Here is a 20,730-nt window from a genome sequence, read left to right on the forward strand (position 1 = left end):
TCGTCATCGTCATTTTATATCCCATTTTATTTTATTTTATTTATTAGGCACACAAAAGAGATAACATTTATTACATGAAATAATTATTTTAAGTTGAGGTTTTGGTTGGGAATGCCATCGAAAGCATGTATGCGCAGCATGTCATACACATTAAAGAGCGAATACTACAACTATACTAACTGCACTTAATTAATTATTAAATAAATAATAAATAAATAAATATTATGGGACATTATTACACAAATTGACTAAGTCCCACAGTAAGCTCAATAAGGCTTGTGTTGAGGGTACTTAGACAACGATATATATAATATATAAATATGTATACATACTTAAATACATAGAAAACACCCATGACTCAGGAACAAATATCCATGCTCATCACACGAATAAATGCCCTTACCAGGATTTGAACCCGGGACCATCAGCTTCATAGGCAGGGTCACTACCCACTAGGCCAGACCGGTCGTCGCTGGTCGCAGATTAATTAAACCATTAAAGTATAGTAAGTATACAATTGCTAAGTAATACAACTTACCATCAAATTGTAAAAAATATAACACTAGTGTGCGCGAACAAAACTTCTATGGCACTATTGCCGTGACCCAAGTGAAGATTATGATATATGAAACATAAACTGGACAAGTGCAAATTGGTGCCGCGTAAAGTGGGTTCCGCGACACCACAAAACAAACGAACTTAAAATTCATTTTTTAAGGAACAATAGATAACTTTGAGTAGGTACCTACGTAAAAATATTTCAAACAGGTTTTAGGCATATAAAAATGTAATCCAAAATAAATATAAGAAAGACCGTGAGAAAATAAACGCAATGGAGAACGTGAACATCTTGTGTGCCTTTTTTTTTAAATTGTAGACTATTTTTTTTTGGATATATATTTATGCTTCTTTCTACTCACAATCGCAAGCTCTTTCGATCTTAATGTGAGAAAAAAAGTGTCCCAAGATTTTTATTTCCATTCCGTTAGGTACCATTTTTCATAGAATTTGTATGACAGAATGGAAGGAATGGAAAATGTTGGGTAATTTTGGGACGCTTTTTTATGCCTTTGCCTAGACTTTGACTTTTAGACAAAAAGTGTCAGTAGTGTATTCAATAAAATGGCCCACAGATCAAAGGCCGAGCTACAGAACTGAGCTCGGTAGCGAACCAGCAATGGCCTAATGTGTCAAAAAACTAGGCCGAATGTCAAGCTCTGCTAGGCTGGAGTGGAAAGGGCCAAAGCCCAAAGCGTCCTTGGTGAGTTCCCGTGCCGACCAATGGCCGAGCTGCAGGAAAGCAGAACTTGGAATAAAAACCAATGGTCAAGTGCGAATGACACCTAAGAGCGTTTTCACATTGTCCTATCACAATAACAGCTGCTACGGAGAGCCCTAAAATATTATTTTTTTATTTTCAACAACAAACAACAACAACAAACAATATTCCAACCAAGTAAGGAAATACAATTAAAAAAAAATGCATAAATGATTATCTCTCTCTCTCCCTCTCTCTCTCTCTCTAGGTAAATGAACAAATTAATCTAAAAAGAAGTTTTACTTTTTTACTTCTTTATGGTCATTATCCGTAATCCAATCACATAAATCCAAAGGCTCGGAGCGTCCAACAGTGTTGGCCGAAACGTTAATGCAATTAACCATTATTGGCCATTCACCATTATACCTTGAACCGAATCTGTTAGGGTTTACGGTTCAATTTATAATGGTTATTTGCAATTAACGTTCGACCAAAACTGGCGTCCAACCACTGCACATGTCCGTGCGCTGCCGAAGGAGCTGCAAGAGAAAAGAGCTTCAAATTGAACCAATTATCAAGTGTAAGCCGAATGTTTAAATATTTCTGGGACCATGGTCGATCCGACACTATCTAAAACTAAGTTAGTGTCATAAATTTGTGTTAGGCACCATTAATTGTGTAAAGTTGTTTCTTACCCGACCGCGGCGAAGGTAAAAAGGAGGATATGTGTCCATATACAGTCAGCGTCAAATACTTCGTAGCAGTCAAAGTGGCCAAATAGTTCGGTACACCATACTAAATATATGGTGTACCGAACTATTTGGCTACTTTGACTGCTACGAAGTATTTGACGCTGACTGTACAAGGTGCCCGCGAGGAAAAATTTAACCACGTATTACTGAGGCCATAAGAAGGAAAAAGTCTTATACAAATTTAAGTCAATTCCGCCAAAAAAAAAATTTTGTTTTTTTCTTTCTCTTTTAAATGTTTTCAAATGCCTAATAAGTCCGTGTTCTTGTAAAAATAATGGATTAATATGAATGGTAAATAGTTTCGTAAAAACTAGTTTATTAAAAGTGTTCCTTGTCCTGGTCTGTTTCTAAGGGTCTCTTCCTGTCTAATCACCAGACAGAAGTTTTTGTGGCAAAACGAGTGTTCGAAAAATTAAACATCGATAAATCTGCTATCGATAAGTCAGTCATAAATTAATAATTAAGAGATGTAAATTCTACTCGCTGTTCATTACCAAGATCAAGAATAAAAATTTATTACAAATCTTTACATAATTTCTTTATTACATTTATTTTGTACTTAAAAATAAAAACATAAACCGTAGTATACAGTGCTAAAAGAATAGAAAACGATAAATATATTAATGAAGATATTGAACGTGCTGTGTATTTTGCGGTAGCTATCTTCATTTCATAAAATATAACGTAACATTAAGAACGTAAAAAAAAATGTAACGTTAAGGTAACATCGATAACAGACATGTCGATATTTCATTTTGTCAAACACTTTATTTTGCCACAAAAACTTCTATGTCTGCTAATAGTGCTAATCACTAACTTTAAGACGATTATTGCGAAAGTAAAATAAACATTTTTTATTTACTTTGATATTTGTCAATAAGGACGTCTAGACTAGGTCCCATAGTAGCGACATCGCTATCAAAAAGGCGTTATGCACAGAAACACAATAAAAAAATGTTTTTTTTTTAATTGGTATTAACTCTATTTAAAAAAAACCACAATGTTTGTGCGATATTTTTTTTCATAAAAACTTTTCCAATCGCTTCAGAATATACTGTTAAAAAATTTCCGTTTCCTCGCGGGCACCGTGTATTTTAAGCATTGAGGTATAGTAATTTAAAGTATACCTTTTAAGTAGGTATACATCTCGATGTCCCCTGTTAACTTACTAAACGGTTGAGCCGATTTTATTAAATACCCTTTGGACATGCAATCTTATATTACTAAGGTAGATATTCTTTTTGTGTTTCTAACATTCAAATAGAACCCTAAAATAATTATTTTTATTAACTTGATGTTTACATGTCACCATGTCATAGGCAATTATGGAAATTTCGGATGTATGTAAGTCTATCTGAAATTTATGGTGTATTCCGCCTCTTGTATGGCGGTTGTCATGTGGGGCGGGCACAGAATAGGTACACCAAATTTATGCAAATGGTATCGTTGTGAACACAGATTTTCGCACGTGTCGGGTAAATGCCCGATATTTGCATGACAGAAACAATTACTTAGTGCACCTTATTAAATTCAACATGCTAAATGTCTAAGTCATACTCGTAAGTTAGTAATAAACTAGCTTTGGCTTCGTGGTGATTTATAAAAACTATCGTATGTTCTTCCCGTGGCCCCATAATACCTCCATACCAAATTTCATCTAAATCGGTTAAGCGTTTGAGCTGAAGCGTGACTAACAGACACATACAGACAGAACTAGTAAGGATTAGTAACACATAGATGAAAGCGCTAATGAAGACTCATCTTTCCTCGTGTCGCGCAAACTCCTTAATATGTGCAAGCTTTCCCTCCTAACCTACGATGCTCAAACTCAGTTGTCAAATGAGGTACTTGTATGTAAATTCCATGTTGACGTGTAAAAGTGCCCTTGTGTCCTATTTGCTGAATAAATGTTGAAGTTTGAAGGCTTTAAACTCCAAACTAAAGGTTACCAGTGAGCGGTGGAGCGTAATATACTATGATATGGAAAGATCGTAGAAAGGAAAGTCGAAGGAAACAGGAAGAGAGAGGAGTCAAGAAGGACATACATGGATCAAATGAAGGAGAGAGTGACCTCGTGTCGTATCGGGTAGTCAAGGGCAGCTCGCGTCAAGTTTATGACGATGGTATCATGAACATGTGACTGTACTGGGCACATTTGCCGCATGTACCGGGAAACGTGACTCAAACTGACGACCCAGTCTTAAAAAAGCACTAAAACGTATGATAAAATCTGGACACGATCTAGATGTCTCATAATAAAAACTTTTTACGAAAAACAAGTAAACCGACTTCAAAAATGATAAAATATCCTATTTGAGTAGGGCACAGGCAAATCTCGACAACTTAACAGAAATTTTATCAATGTAGGCTTTCCGGTTTCCATTTTCATCAATATTCAAACCAAGTCCGGAGCAAGTGTTTGTGAGTTTTTGTTTGTCATTTTGGTACGAATAGGCATAATTAACCTCCAAGGCTTATCTATGGTGTGGTCTGAATTGCACTGTTAGTTTTTATGATGGTTTATTTTAAGATTGTGATCTTGAAGTTGTGTTAAAAATATCTAGTATACAAGGTGTTTGTAGCTTCATTTGTGTTTGGCTAGAAAATATATAGAAATGTCATTACTTAAATGTTAAGAGTCTAGCCTAGTCTATTTTTGGTAAATCGATAACATAAATTAGAAACAATATGCAACCCAATTCAAAATAGTGGTGGATTGTCAAAGAAAACTTTGTAGCCGCAGCAAATTTACCGCCATCTTTCAACACATGATTAAAACTTTTAGAACGCCATTTGACTTTGACCCTTATTTTTTTATGATATGTGTCAAATTTCTTAAATATAAAAAAGTGGCTCCATTTTTTGATATTTAACACATCAGTGGAAGATAAGTATCAAAGTCAAATGGCGTTCTAAACGTTTTAATCATGTGTCAAAAGATGGCGGTAAAGGAGAGTGGGCAAATTGGCCTATTTGACCAATAAGGGCAAGCGGTATGTCACCGGATAGGTTATTCTAAGTTGTAAAACTTTTACTATGGCTGGTAGTCCCAAATTTTTGTGTGAAAAAAATTATCGCTGCAAAAAGTAGCGAGAGTTGAAACGTGATAACGTGATTAAGTATATAGTTTTTTTCGATACTAAGTTCCTGTGTAGCAGATCATGAAGGTTTTGTTATTGTCGATGATTTTGTGTCACGATATTTTAGTTTTTTATTCGTTTTATTACTTTTTTTTGACATCTTTTATTAAACAGAGATTTGACAAGACTCGTCATACAAAAAACTTGGAGTATATAAAAAAAACCTTTATAATGGTATGTCGCTTATTCTTATTGGTTCATAGGCCAGTGTCCATACAAATCTGCCCATCCTCCTGTACGTGGCTACAAAGTTTTCTTTGACAGTACACCTCTATTTCAAAATCTCTTTGGCGATCTTGACATTCTTGACTTGACCCGAAGGTGAACTACGCGAAACAGCGGAGCACGGCGCGAGGCGGCCTGATAGTAGGAAAATCCGAAAAAGTTTTATAGTTTAATGCTAGAGACATATTGACCTAATTCCTCTTTAATAAAGTAGGTAGATTTTTAGATTATGCGATACAGCAATTCGAGACGAGATGGCCCACGCAGGTCACTTCTTTAGGTATCAAAGGTTAGTTTCTTTCCACCTACGTAAAGACGCCGCGTAGAATATTTGGACCCGGGTACGTCCATAAACTACATCCAAACGAGAGGTATAGGAATTGTGAATGTCGCTTTGTGTGGTAGGGCACAGCCAGTGGATGTCATTCCAGATCTAGAGCAGAGTCCAACTTGGGAAGTACCTCCACCTTACAGAAAACAGCAGCCAAATAACACTAGTCCCTACTCATAGTGTTGTGTTCCTGCCGGTGAGTAAGGTTGCCAGTAGGGCGTCCTCCCGGGAAATACCGGTTCTCGATTTCCCGGGAAATCCCGGGATTTATTTGGAATCCAAAGAACCGGTACTGAGCACCGAGTCCCGGTTCTCCCGGTTCCCGCCATAACATCAAATAAACATTTATATTATCAGTAAAATTAACGCACCGGCAAATTCGGCAGCGTCGCATATATATGCAATCGATTGCGAACATCTCTAGGTGACCGTACCATAGACGCCATTAGTTTTCTTCGGACATATTATCAAGAAAAGAGATGCAAATAAAAGTATTGGACTAAGTACTAGATTTAGTTAGACTGATTTATACATATCATCTTAAGTTGACATTTAATTGAAGTAATCATTAGCGTCTCGTCAAACAAATTCGACATATTAACATAACTAGTCAGATTTTGATTTTGAACTTGTAGGTGTAATTTTGCAAAAGTTTATTATTTTGTAAGATTCAAATGTTAGATAATGACCTGAAATACCTGATTATAATTTGTTAATGTTACGTTTAAGTTTCCGTAATATTGATTACTTTTTACTCAGAGTTTAATAAATGTTATATACACAAGACTTAAACTACAATGTTTATGTATAAAACTATAAATCACATTCTTGTGTCTAATTGTTATTGATCTCCAGTTCCATCCGTTCTTAAGCCAATGATTAGATTAGGTATTTGATAAGTTCTTTATGTTAAATTATTTATTTGTGAGGTGATTATATTTTTGTTAAAAAAAAGAACTGTATTTGTTTTAAGTGTGTTGATTATTATATTACTGCAATGTTACAATTATCTTAAGTTAATCACAGTTGAAATAGAAAAAATATTGAACTATTATAATTAGACTGATTTATATTATTTAAGTTCACATTTAAAATTAAAATAATGATTAGCGTTACGTCAAGTAAATTCGACGACATCTTACATAAATAGTCAGGTTGAGATATTAAAATTTGTATAACTTTGCACAATTTGTTTTTTTTTTAATTACAATATTATGATAATTATGATATTGTGAACATAATAATAATGTTTAAAATATTATGGTGTTTGTAAGTATTACTTACTACACATGATTCATAACATTACGGTTATGATCAATGACACTGTTAACTGATTAATCAATTAAGACTGATTAAAGTAACTATAAAGACTGATTTAAGTGTATTATTCCTAAAACTGTTTTTTATTCTATAAAAAAATCTTAATTATTCCTACGATTCCTTTTCATTAGTATTAAAGTTAGTTGCAAGATTCACAGTTAAATGATGTCAAACAAAATATATAAAAATAATTCAGCTCAGCATAAAGAACCGGGAGAACCGGGAATCCCGGTACCGGCTCCGACCCGGTACCGGGAAATGAAAAACTAGGAACCGGTCCCGGGACTGCACGCCCTAGTTGCCAGAGCTCAACGAGGGGGGGAGGGGGGGGGGGTTAGGGTCGGCAACGCGTATGTAACTCCTCTGGAGTTGCAGGCATACATAGGCTACGGAGACTGCTTAACATCAGGCGGGCGTGCCGTATACTTGATTGCCACCGACGTAGTATAAAAAAACCTACGTAAAGACGCCGCGTAGAATATTTATGTCAAGTTTATTGTGGATGATCGGACTTGCGATTACGTGTTTTTGTCGTCGTCGTAAAACTGTATAGGTATAGTAATTGGCCACTCCTAACAAATCAGAAAGAAACTAGGCAATATAGTAAACACCCCTATAATGGAACAGTCACCAGGGGGTTTACCGCGAAACCCGAAATTCGCAAATGGCGGGGATCTTTCTCTTTTACTCTTACTAAGACGTAATTAGAGTGACAGAGAAAAATGCCCGCAATTGACGAACTTCGATTTTCCCGGTAGGGGCCCAGTAATGGGATTGTAGTGTAGACAAACAAGTATTTACCATTAGTTTTTAATCGCTGGCAACATTTTACCATAAACAAGATCCAAAGAGCTGCTTAAGTTTCATTTTTCATTGATATTTGTTAGTTTGAAAGTTAATAGCACCATTCATGCCATGACTGGAGAAAAAATCATAGTTTTATTTGGTTAATAATATTAAAACCAATTGCAGTAGCTTTCATTAAATACATAGAAAATATAAAGGACTAATTTGAAATTCAACTTTTAAAGCATAAAGCAGTAGAAATTTTACAGATGTCGGTGAAATATCAAAAATACTCCAAAATTTCTCTTAAATGTCCCATAATTGGTGCCGTAAACATGTGGTTAACATAGTAGTCCTATTGTTAGGACTGGCCATTAACTATAGCAGTCACCTTATTTCCTTGGGCGTCGGCAGGTAGGCACCTGCCCCCGTTGTTTTCCGTTTCATAAAAAATACTTGTTCAATGTTTGATATTTTTGCATATGAACAATTTTTTTACATTTCAAATACTGTAAACGATGTGCTGATATTTGGTGAAACTGAAAAATACTCTTGCTCGGGCCAGCTCTGCTGTCACCGTAGCCTCCCACACGCACCCACATTTTTATGTACGATTAACAATAAGTAACCTGGACAGGGTCAAGTATGTGTGAGTATTGTATTCTTTGGTTTGGTCCTCAATATGTTAACGGCACCTGTCCAGCTTTGGCCTTGTATTCTATAAGATTTTCTCGTATTTACTGTGGCAACATCAGCTCACAGTTGGAATTTGAATATTGCTCTGTCATAGACACGTCAGTGTGTCATCAACCTACCACTAGTTAACATCGTATTTCGTCGTTCTCGCTAATTTTCGCAACTTATTGAAAGCACTACTGCCAATCACGTCTCTAGCATTTAGACTCAGTGTTGTGTGGACGAAGGACACCAGGCACATCCGCGAAGTGGAAAATCCGAGGTCTAAGTTGGACGACTCAAGGTAACGGTTCTGAGCTTACTTCTAGCTGGCGACAAGGACAGCCAGAATCACCACCAGCGGTCTTCAACGGCGACCAACGATTCAGCCCCACAACTCCCGGACTGAAAGGTAACTTCGCCCTACACTATTTCACATTTTAGTTTTAATTTAACATTCTAATCTTAATATCTCACAACTTTCTTGCTCAACCGGCCCCTAAATTTCATTCCCTATCGCCCCCCTTTTTCGAATTACAGTCCACTCTCTCGCTATTGAACATTTTGGCCTTCGATCCGCATAATTTGAAAAGTGACCTTTGGTTTTTCGTTTCTCGTTGTTTGTTGCTTATTCAAATTTGTTTGGTCATATCATTTGTTTAATTCAAAATTTAGGGTACACTTATAAAAAAGTCGAGGGTAAGCAAGAAAGTTGGTGGCCGTGTAGTAGTGCTTTTAGTAAATCATTCGTTCAGTCGTGGTTAATATTGCTGGCAACATTCTCATAGTTGTCAAGGGTTAACGTCAACTGTCAATGTCACTAGTGTCAGTCAGTAGTACTTCGTTGTTATTGAATTAATTTTGCAATTAAGTTTGAGTTTTTCGCCGTTTTAGTGTTTTTAATTGCACTTAAAACAATATGAGTGTACATGGTGATAGTGACACGGATCCCGCGACAGTAGACATGTTCCATGTCGCGCGAGGTTACGCCATTTTTCGGTTGGAAAATATTGAGGGTTCCGACTTGAAAGGGTATGATGAATCAGACATTAAGGATATAGAAAAGGACTTTCACAAAGCACAACTACGGATTTTACGTCCACTGAAACCTGAAAAACGTGTGGAGGAGTATGAAGTCACCAAGGAATTTGAAAGTAAGCTAAAATCCGTAAAATGTAGGTTGAGACAAATGGCTAGAAGTGAAATAAGTGATAAGCCTGAAGTGAAATCTTTAACGCTTGAGAATAATTTAGCTAAGCTTCCAAAAATATCGATTACGCCTTTTGATGGGAAACTGGAAAGTTGGGTGTCTTTTAAGGAGCTTTTTGATTCCCTTATACATAGTCGGAGCAATATTAGTAATGTGGAGAAATTGCACTACCTTCTATCAAGCGTTCAGGGTTCCGCACATGATTTAATAAAAAGTTTTCCGTTGTCAGGTGACAATTACAGCAGTGCATATGAAACACTGTCCAACTATTATGATAGGAAGAGGCAAATTGCTGTCATGTACTATGAAAAACTGCTAAATTGTGAGCCAGTCAAAACCAAAATAGATTTGGAAAGGGTTTTTAGAACTTTTAATGAGAATTTAACTATTTTGTCAAAATTTAACCTCCCCGACAAGAATTTTATGTTATATTATTTGCTTTGGGCAAAGTTAGATGTCGCTACCCGAGAAGCATTTGAGTTACAACTCGCTTCCAATACTGAAGTTCCAAAGTTTGAGGAATTAAAAAACTTTATTGAAAAGCGGAGCAGGGCTTTGGAAAACTCCAGTGTTAGTGTTAGGCCTCAAGTTCAGAATGTTAAACCGTTAACCAAAAACAAAACGGCCCTTGTCGTTTCGACTACATCAACACCAAGTTGTGTTTTTTGTTCGGGTCAACATAGTCTCGATAAATGTAACAAGTTTATAAATCTCAATAATGATGGCCGGTTTAATTTTGTTAAGGAGAAGGGTTTGTGTATTTTATGTTTCTCAAATGCACATAGGGTGAAAACTTGTCGAGCTTCTCGCTGTAGTGTGTGTAATCGCTCGCACCACAACTTATTGCATTTCACAAAGAGTGTGGAAGCTCCCACGGGCACAGAGATTGCCACTGCACCGTCTAGCAATGGCATGAGTAGTAGTACTAATAACACAGTTTTAGCTGCTATGGCGGGAGATAATACAATCTTCTTCGCTACTGCCCAGGTGTTAATTCGGGACAGTTCTGGTGTCTTCCGCCCAGTGCGGGCGCTCTTGGATGGTGCTAGTGCATGCAATTTCATGTCAAAATCCTGTGCAGAAATGCTAGGGTTTGAAACTTCTGGACAACACACTGTGTTTGGCATTGGCAATTCGCCATATCAAACATTTGGCGCACTATCATGTGAGGTCAAGCCAATGGGAAATGAACCCTCTTCACTGAGTACTAAACTCGAAGCTTTCGTTTTGTCGCCGGTATGTGCCGACCAACCTCCTCAACCTGTCGATTCGTCGGGGTGGTCGCACATCAGGAATTTATCGCTGGCTGATCCTGGTTTCGCCCGTCCGGCGCCGGTGGACCTGTTACTTAACGCACAGGTCTTCGTTTCGTCGTTGTTGCCCGGTATACGGCGCGGGGAGCCTGGACAGCCTACTCTGTTGAAAACCATCTATGGATGGGTCGTTATGGGTGAGTGTGACGGGAGTCAGCTCACAACAAGCGCTCTCGTATCGTATCGTAACAATAAAAATCATTGTTTTTTCGTGTCGAGTCCTTCGCAGATTTTGTCGCTTGATGATTCTATAAAAAAATTTTGGGAATTAGAAAACGTTAGTTCTCCGACTAAACCTTTCGTATCTGAGGAGGACCAACGCTGCGAGGACTATTTTCTTGAAAAATACTATCGCAATGAAGAAGGCAGGTTCGTAGTTCCACTACCATTTGTCGATCCCGCGAACAAACCTACCTTCCTCAATTCGCGTGAAATTGCTCTCAAGCGGTTCACGTCGTTGGAACGCAAGTTGAACTCCAACCCCGAGTTCAAAAGGGCGTATGTGGAATTTATGGATGACTATGAGGCTCGTGGTCACTTGGAAGAAGTGGAACCTCCTTCCACAAGTGAAGGCCACTTCTATTACATACCTCACCATGGAATTCTGCGCGATTCCGTCACCACTCCTCTTCGCGTGGTTTTCGACGCAAGCGCTAAGGACGCCAACGAGGTGTCTTTGAACGCTACTCTTCTCGCTGGGCCCAAGCTTCAGACCAACATCTTCGATCTGCTCACACGTTTTCGCTGGCATGCCGTCGTCTTCACAGGTGACGTGAAACAGATGTACAGGCAGATCCTGGTCTCTGATGAAGACGCTGAATTTCAGCGCATTTTGTGGCGCCCTTCTGCTGTCGGTCCTGTGCGCGACTACCGTCTTAAAACGGTAACCTACGGGGTTTCTGCTGCGCCATTCCAAGCTCTTCGTACAATGGCTCAACTTGCCAGTGATTCTGCAGCCGCATACCCAAGTGGTTCAACTGTTCTCGCTCGTGACATCTACGTCGACGACGTCGTCACCGGAGCGGATTCTGTCGAGCAGGCGCGTTCGCTTCAGGCGGACCTTACGAAAATATTGTCGTCGGGGGGTTTCCACCTCAGGAAGTGGACCTCCAATAGTAGTGAGTTCTTGGAGAGTCTTCCGTCTTCTGATCTGTACTCGGAAGACTTTAAACATTTCGAAGAAATGACTGATATTTCTCTAAAGATATTGGGCTTGCTATGGCAACCTCAATCAGATTCTTTCCGGTTTCGTGTCGCCGCTGCTCCTAACGGTCGGTGCACCAAGCGCACCATTCTGTCGGAGATAGCTAGAATCTTCGATCCATTAGGTTTCCTCTCGCCTGTAACATTTCTCGCCAAGTATCTGATGCAATTGCTTTGGGTTTCGGGCGTTTCCTGGGATGGAGATGTCCCGGAAAGCATCAGGCTGGAATGGCAGGAATTCAAAACTCAACTCTCGTCGCTGAGTGCTGTAGCTGTGCCACGCCGTTTAGTCGGGAAATTCGACGTGCTACATCTCCACGGATTTTGTGACGCGTCAGAACGTGGCTTCTGTGCCGTAATCTACTGCCGTACAGTAACTGAGGAGGGTGACGTCGACGTACAGCTCGTGTGTGCTAAGTCCAAGGTCGCGCCATTACGTAAATTGTCAGTGCCGCGTCTCGAATTGCTCGCAGCGGTTCTGCTGTCTGACTTGATGGCTTCAGTCGTGGAGGCTTTGAAGCCTTTCCACTCGGTAGACAGAATCTTTGCATGGTCGGACTCAAGTGTGACGTTGACCTGGATTAAGTCGTGTCCGTCCAGGTGGAAAACGTTCGTGGCCAACCGTGTGAGTCATATCCAAGACGTTATTCCTCCCGATTCTTGGCATCATGTCAGAACCACTGACAATCCAGCCGACTGCGGATCGCGTGGTTTGCTTCCCCAAGATTTAGTCAACCAAACTTGCTGGTGGAACGGGCCTGATTGGCTCAGGCACCCCACTGAGAGCTGGCCTAAGTCAGTGCTGATGCCAGATAGGGACGTTCTCCATGATGAGCAAAAGATTACAGTCCTCGTAGTGTCCAATGACAATGCATTAATCGACAACCTACTGGAGAAGTTTTCGTCGTTAAGAACACTTCAACGTGTTTTAGCGTATTGTTGCCGCTTCGCGAACAACACGAAGAACCGAAAAACGTCCGGGAAGTTGTTACACGGTCCTTTAACATCTTTCGAAATAAAGCAGGCACTCATGGTTCTTGTACGTTTCGTGCAGCAGCGCAGCTTCGCTCAGGAAATCGAAATCATTTTGAAAAATCATTCGAACTCTCTCCCAAAAGCGTTCAGAAAACTGTCCCCATTCGTGGATGACGCGGGTCTCTTGAGGGTGGGCGGTCGCCTGTCGCGAGCTTCTCTCGACTTCGACGTGAAGCATCCTTTGCTTCTACCTCGCGACAATCGGCTGACCTTCCTTCTTATTGATGATTATCATAAGCGGTTCATGCATCCAGGCATCCAAACACTTCATAACTTGCTAGCGCAACATTTCTGGGTTATGTGTCCGAAACGGGCTATTTATGCAGTCGTATCGAAGTGCATGAAGTGCTTTCGGGTTCGGCCACCGGGTGCTCCTGCGCCATTCATGGGCGACTTACCATCGTATCGAATATCCCAGCTGAAGGCTTTCTCGAGCGCAGCGGTTGACTTTGGTGGGCCTTTCGACATCGCTCTCGGTCGCGGACGTGGTAACAAGACGTACAAAGGTTATATTTGCGTCTTTGTCTGTACCGCAACAAAGGCCATTCATACCGAGCTCGTCACCGAGTTGTCCTCGGATGCTTTTCTCGCCGCACTTCGGCGTTTCGTCGCTCGTCGTGGTCGGTGCAGCCGGTTAGTGTCTGACCAAGGTAAAAATTTTGTCGGTGCGAACAACATCCTGCAACGCTTAGTGAAGGATGCTGCCGCACACCATACAATCAACTTCGAGTTCAACCCGCCGGGTAGCCCACACTTTTCAGGACTCGCTGAAGCTGGAATTAAGGCCGTTAAAACACACTTGTCGCGTGTCGTCGGGAACCAAAGGTTGACATACGAGGAGTTCTCGACGATCTTGGCCCAAGTCGAGGCTTTACTCAACTCAAGGCCACTAACTCCTCTCAGCACCGACCCCAACGACCTGTCGGCCTTGACACCGGGTCATTTCCTCACCACGGAACCCCTATCGGTCGTACCTGAGGAAGACTTCTCAGACGTTCGGGTTAGCCCTCTCCAACGCTGGAAGTTGCTTCAGAAGATGCACCAGGACTTCTGGAACAAATGGTCGAAGGAGTATATGCATACTCTCCAGCAGCGGATGAAGTGGCACGACAGACACCCTAACGTCCAAGTTGGCACACTTGTGCTCGTTGTAAACGAGCAGACGAGCCCAATGAAGTGGCCCCTGGGTCGCATTATCGACACACACCCCGGATCTGACGGGATCTGTCGTGTGGTTACTGTGCGCACTGCCACAGGGTTGTACAAACGGCCTGTGGTCAAGCTGTGTCCACTACCTGCGTAGTCGCTTTAATGCACTACATTTGTGTCGTCCCTTCTTCGTTTAGCTTTAATATTATCGCACTTGTTTCACTTTTACTGTTCTTTTCGCTTAGTCAAAATACAAATGCATTTTGGTGGGCGGAATGTCCAGCTTTGGCCTTGTATTCTATAAGATTTTCTCGTATTTACTGTGGCAACATCAGCTCACAGTTGGAATTTGAATATTGCTCTGTCATAGACACGTCAGTGTGTCATCAACCTACCACTAGTTAACATCGTATTTCGTCGTTCTCGCTAATTTTCGCAACTTATTGAAAGCACTACTGCCAATCACGTCTCTAGCATTTAGACTCAGTGTTGTGTGGACGAAGGACACCAGGCACATCCGCGAAGTGGAAAATCCGAGGTCTAAGTTGGACGACTCAAGGTAACGGTTCTGAGCTTACTTCTAGCTGGCGACAAGGACAGCCAGAATCACCACCAGCGGTCTTCAACGGCGACCAACGATTCAGCCCCACAACTCCCGGACTGAAAGGTAACTTCGCCCTACACTATTTCACATTTTAGTTTTAATTTAACATTCTAATCTTAATATCTCACAACTTTCTTGCTCAACCGGCCCCTAAATTTCATTCCCTATCGCCCCCCTTTTTCGAATTACAGTCCACTCTCTCGCTATTGAACAGCACCAATCATGGGACATTTAAGAGAAAATTTTGAGTATTTTTTGATATTTTACCGACATCTGTAAAATTTCTACCGCTTTATGCTTTAAAAGTTGAATGTCCAATTCGTCCTTTATGTTTTGTATTTCAATATTATTAATCAATTAAAACTATGGTTTTTTGCTCCAGTCATGGGATAAATGGCGCCCTTAATTTTTAAATTAACAAATAACAATGAAAAATTAAACTTAAGCTGCTCTTTGGCTCTTGTTTATGGTAATATGTTGCCAGCGATTAAAAATTGATGGTAAATACTTGTTTTACAGGATTTGTCTATACCATCCCATTACTGGTGCCTGTTCCATTATAGGGGTGTTTACTATACACAACTTAATACTCAAGCGCAGAGGCCCTCCCGTTGTCTGTTCTCAGTATAAAATTTAATATTCAAGCCGTAACCTTTTTGGTGGTGTGCAATCTCTGTATGTGTGCATATAAATGTGTATGTGTATTTTTTAGCATGTTTTAGGGATGTGAACTTATCGATTTTAATCATGTTAATGTTATAGTCTGTTCGGAAAGAGAAGAGTCGTGGAATGTATTGGACCCCATACATTCCACGACTCTTCTGTTTCCGCACAGACTCTGTAAGACAATAATCTCTACACAGCGGAACGGAATAGCGATTAATTGAAGCTTCGATATCTTCACTAAAAATTAACATCATAGAAATGTTATTGGATACTAAAATAACTCAATCATTGCGGAAAACATATTTTAGTTGGTTGTGGCCGGTGTACCATGGATTTCCACCGTTGATTATTGTAATATCAAACTCACAAAATCATACTGGTTGATAAGATATATAAAGTTGTGTTATAATGGTTATCTATTCATTTTAGGTAGTTTAAATTCTTTCAAGTATTAATAAAATTGTAAAAAATGCCGATAGTTTATCGATATGACTTTATCGACATGGCCACAACGTGATCGACGAAAAATAAATTGACCGCTTGACGTTTGACAGCTTTGACATTGACAGTTTAATCAATGTATTTTGTCAATGTTCTTTGGACTTTTGACAGAAGCGCCGTGTGAGTCTGTTCACTTTTAGGTTATATTCCTTTATAAATAACAAATTCATCCTTTTTTTATTAACTTGGTTGTGGTTTATTTATATAAATTAGGTTAAATATACATTTGCTCTGATATAAAGCTAGGGTAAGGCCTTTTTGGCCCTTAGGCCAATGGACGGGAATGAGAAGGAAAAGCCCCCTGACGAAGCCGATGGTAACTCTAATGTTGGCATGGACATTGACAATAATACTAGAAAAAGAAACCTGCAAACATTAGGCTTATCACCGGTAGGTAGCCCACAAGAACCAGCTCCTAAAAAAATTACAATCCACGTTCACAAAGAGATCTCGGACCAGGTAGCGACAGTATGTGAGAATGTCGTCATCCCCCACGTAGATAAACAACCCGATGAGAATGCTGCGAACCCACTTTTGTATAAACACCCTGATCTTAGCACAGAAGCCCGCGGATACAATGCTGACGACGATGGCCCATTTGTAGTTCACATCTCAAAGGAATCCTCTGCTGACTCCAAGTCATCACTAAAAGCTATCTATGTAGGTATGCTCTTAACACAGGCAAATGTCACAAATATTAAGAAGGACGGGATAAAATCTGTAGGTCGTAATAGAGTTTCAGTAACTTTTGATAAAGCTGCTGATGCCAACTCCATTCTAAAAAACCCTATGCTAGACAAATACAAACTATCGGCAAACACATCTCGTATGGGGCTAGTTCGAGGAGTTCCAACAGATTGGTCCATGACAGATTTTGTAAAAGGTACGAATTTAGAAGAAGGTAAAGGTAGGATTCTGAAAGCGCGCCGTCTACAGAGAAAGGTGACCAAAGAAGATGGCTCCCCATCCTGGGTACCAACCCAGACAGTGGTAGTCACTTTTGAAGGCCAATCTTTGCCATCTAGAATATTTGCTTATTATACCTCTCTAGTGGTGGAGGTATACCAACTGCCAACAATTCAATGCCGGAAATGCCTCAGATTTGGACACATTCAGACCCAATGTCGCTCAGATGCCCGCTGCTACAAATGTGCCCAGAAGCATCCGGGTGATGGTTGTAATGTAGCTCCCGAACACATCTCTTGTATTTTCTGCACTGCCCGACACTATGCCACTGATAGAAACTGCCCAGAACATCACCGCCAAAAGTCCATAAAATTGATAATGTCTGAAAGAAATATTTCATATGCTGAAGCAGCCGCGCAAGTGCCAGTTGTAAATCGTAGGCCCTATGCGGATGTTGCAAATATAATGTTCGGCCCCACAAGGGAATCACCCCCCCCATCACAATCTCCCTTTGACCCAACAGATTTACCTTCTACCCCTCCTAGAACCTCTCACCGCAAGACAGTCTTTTTGTCACCTAGGCCAAGGCCTTCCCTGTCCCCAGGTTACGACAGACAGGCCCATAATAATATTGTCCGACCCCCTCCATCTGAAATTCCCAACGGACAGGCCCTTAATAACCCTTACAATAGAGTAACTCCGAATGAGGACCTCATGGAGCTCCTCCTTAAACTCTTAACTAATATCATCGCCAAATGGAGTGATTGCTTACCGAACGACGTTGCACCTTTAATGTTGACCCTTGTCGAGAAATTGTCTTTCCCTAACGGCCCCCCAGGTCACCTTTTTACAATGGAATAGCCGCAGTCTAATCCCAAAAAAAACAGAACTCACCCAGCTGATCAATGACCATGCTGTGTCTGTCGCGGCCATCTCGGAGACGTGGCTGAGACCCGGATCTCGGTTTCGACTCCCGGGCTTCTCATGCCTCCGGGAGGACCGCGTTGACGGACGTGCAGGATGTGCTTTATTGATTAAGCAATCTTACCCCTTTTCCCAAATTCCTCTCCCTCCTCATGGAGATGAAATTAATGTCGTAGCCGCTAAGGTTATGGGCATTAATTTCATTTCAATATATATTCCTCATCCTGACCTTGACCTTATTCCTGAAATATCTTCTATCCTAACCTCTGTCCCACCTCCCCTTATAGTTTTAGGTGATTTTAATTCACATAACATTTCTTGGGGATCATACCATTCGGACAGGTTTTCATCACTCTTGTTGGAAATCTTCGATGAGATTGACGTTTGCGTTATAAACGATGGAACGCCCACACATCGAGTCTATCCAGGACAAAACCCACAATCCGTTCCTGACTTATCAGCTTGCTCCCCCAATTTGGCCTCATTATTATCTTGGACCGTACTTCGTCAGTCCTTTGGCAGCGATCACTTCCCCATTATTATTTCCAAGCCCTCCTCCGTTCTTCCATCTCCGGCTCCTGAACCGCTTCTGAAATACAGATTGCAATCAGCTGACTGGTCGAAATTTTCTCTTTATATCGAAACAAAAATTAAAGAATGGGACACGAACTTAAACGACCATAGGGAAAACTACTCAAAATTCAAAAATTTACTTTTAGAAGCAGCTGATAAGTATTTCCCCCGGAAAAAACACAAAAAGGATAAAATCTCTTCGCCACCATGGTGGAACGCCGACTGCACAGCTGCCGTAAAAGAAAGAGATGAAGCAGAACAAAGATTTAATGAATCAGGTTCCATGGAGGACTTTATCAATTTTAGGAAAACCTCGGCCCGCACAAAACGCCTATTGTCCAAAACCAAGAAAAAGGGATGGAAGGGGTTCTGTGAGAGCCTGTCCCCTAGAACACCTCCATCAATTATTTGGAAAAACATAAAGCGGTTTAGAGGCTCCTTTAATCCAGATATCTTGTGTTCTGTTGACAAATCGGCTTGGCTCTTGGACTTTGCTGACAGATTGGCACCCCCAACTGCCCCAGAATTATCCTGTGTAGTATTACCACCACTCCCTCGTCCGTCAACCACCCTTGACGAACCATTCTCGTTTGTGGAGCTCAAAATAGCTTTGGATGGACTACGCAACACTTCACCGGGGGAAGATGGTATTCCTTATTGTTTTATAGCAAACCTTAGCTCCTTCTCACAAGAATATTTCCTTGGCATTTTGAATCGCGTGTTTGACACAGGAGAGGTCCCAGAAGATTGGAAAACCCAAATTGTCATCCCAATCTTGAAACCGGCTAAAAATCCAGAAGAGGCCAGCTCGTACCGACCAATTGCGCTCTCCGCTACAATGGGCAAGATTCTTGAGCATTTAATAAAGAATAGGCTGGAATGGTACGTTGAGAGCAGGGGACTGTTAGCAAACACTCAATTCGGATTCCGTAAAGGTAGGAGCACAATGGACAGCTTAAACATACTAACCACGGATATCAGACTATCGCTCTCTAAAAATGAGGAGTTACTAGGATGTTTTCTTGATATTTCGGCAGCCTATGACAATGTCCTTCTTCCGGTGCTCAGAGCAAAAATGCTACATCTGAGCATTGCCGTGAAGATTGTACAAATTGTCTCCAAACTATTCATAGGAAGATCCATCAAAATCCGTGATGGTAACTCATATCTTCCTCCTCGTACATTGTGGCAGGGCCTCCCTCAAGGATCCGTTTTGAGTCCAATACTTTATAGCATTTATACATATGACCTAGAGCAGTCCGTGTTACCCTTTTGTAATATTCTACAGTATGCAGACGATCTAGTCCTCTATGCTTCTGCAAAATCCATTGATACAGCGGCTACCAGGTTGAACATGGGCCTGAGTTACCTCAAGGATTGGCTTGAAGAGCATGGTTTGTCTTTGTCACCTTCCAAGAGCTGTGCCGTGACTTTCAGTCGCAGAAGGAACATGCCCATCGCAGATGTTCATTTTGGTGAGGAAAACATTCCCAATGAAGAATCAACCAAATTCCTGGGTGTTGTCTTGGACTGGAAAATGTGTGGAAAACAGCATCTGAAATACATACAAGACAAGTGTGAAAAAGGAATCAACATTTTGCGAGCACTATCAGGAGTTTGGTGGGGATCTCATCCATATTGTCAAAAGCTACTTTATAATGCTATTATTCGCAGCCACATGGACTATGGATCCTTCATATTAGAACCATGTAATAAGGAAGCCTTAGAAAGATTGGATTTAATACAGGCTAAATGCTTAAGAATCGTACTTGGTGCCATGAGGTCTTCTCCAAAAAACGCAATGCAAGTAGAATGTGTGGAGCCTCCACTGGCACTGCGCAGACAATATCTTGCCAACAGGTTCCTCATAAGAGCTATCTCCAATTCCAATCACTTGCTGATTCCACGCTTGCAGGCTCTTGCTTCACTGGTCACTGAAAACCCATATTGGATGCATAAGGAGTTTCCAAAAAATATTATTAGTTATTCTAAATTAAATCGTATAAACCCTATATTATATAAATCAGGAACAAACCCCATATTTGAAACAAAATTTGAAACTTTAATTTACTCTCCTAGGATTATTCTAGACCTAGGAATTTTTAAAAATGATCCGGGAGCTAATAGCAAATTTAAAAAACTTTTAGAAAAGTGGGCAG

General features: G+C 40.6%; 2 protein-coding genes across 3 annotated transcripts in view; one reads left to right on the forward strand and one right to left on the reverse strand.

The window, feature by feature from the left end:
- LOC133530528 (acyl-CoA Delta(11) desaturase-like) overlaps nt 1–20,730 on the reverse strand; it is a 37,280-nt gene that overhangs the window by 5,017 nt on the left and 11,533 nt on the right. The window contains exon 1 of one of the 2 annotated variants that reach the window (XM_061868467.1): nt 539–1,095. The exons of the other annotated variant lie outside the window; for it this stretch is intronic. Within the exon in view, the coding sequence (XP_061724451.1) occupies nt 539–541 (3 nt within the window). The 5' untranslated portion in view covers nt 542–1,095. Of the gene's footprint in view, nt 1–538; nt 1,096–20,730 lie in introns of those variants that run through there. 2 annotated transcript variants of the gene reach the window in all.
- On the forward strand, nt 10,646–14,551 carry LOC133530790 (uncharacterized). Its single transcript, XM_061868859.1, has one exon. The coding sequence runs from the start codon at nt 10,646–10,648 to the stop codon at nt 14,549–14,551; it is 3,906 nt and encodes a 1,301-aa protein (XP_061724843.1).

The sequence above is a fragment of the Cydia pomonella genome, chromosome 23, assembly GCF_033807575.1.
Source record: "Cydia pomonella isolate Wapato2018A chromosome 23, ilCydPomo1, whole genome shotgun sequence".
Lineage (NCBI taxonomy): Eukaryota > Metazoa > Arthropoda > Insecta > Lepidoptera > Tortricidae > Cydia > Cydia pomonella.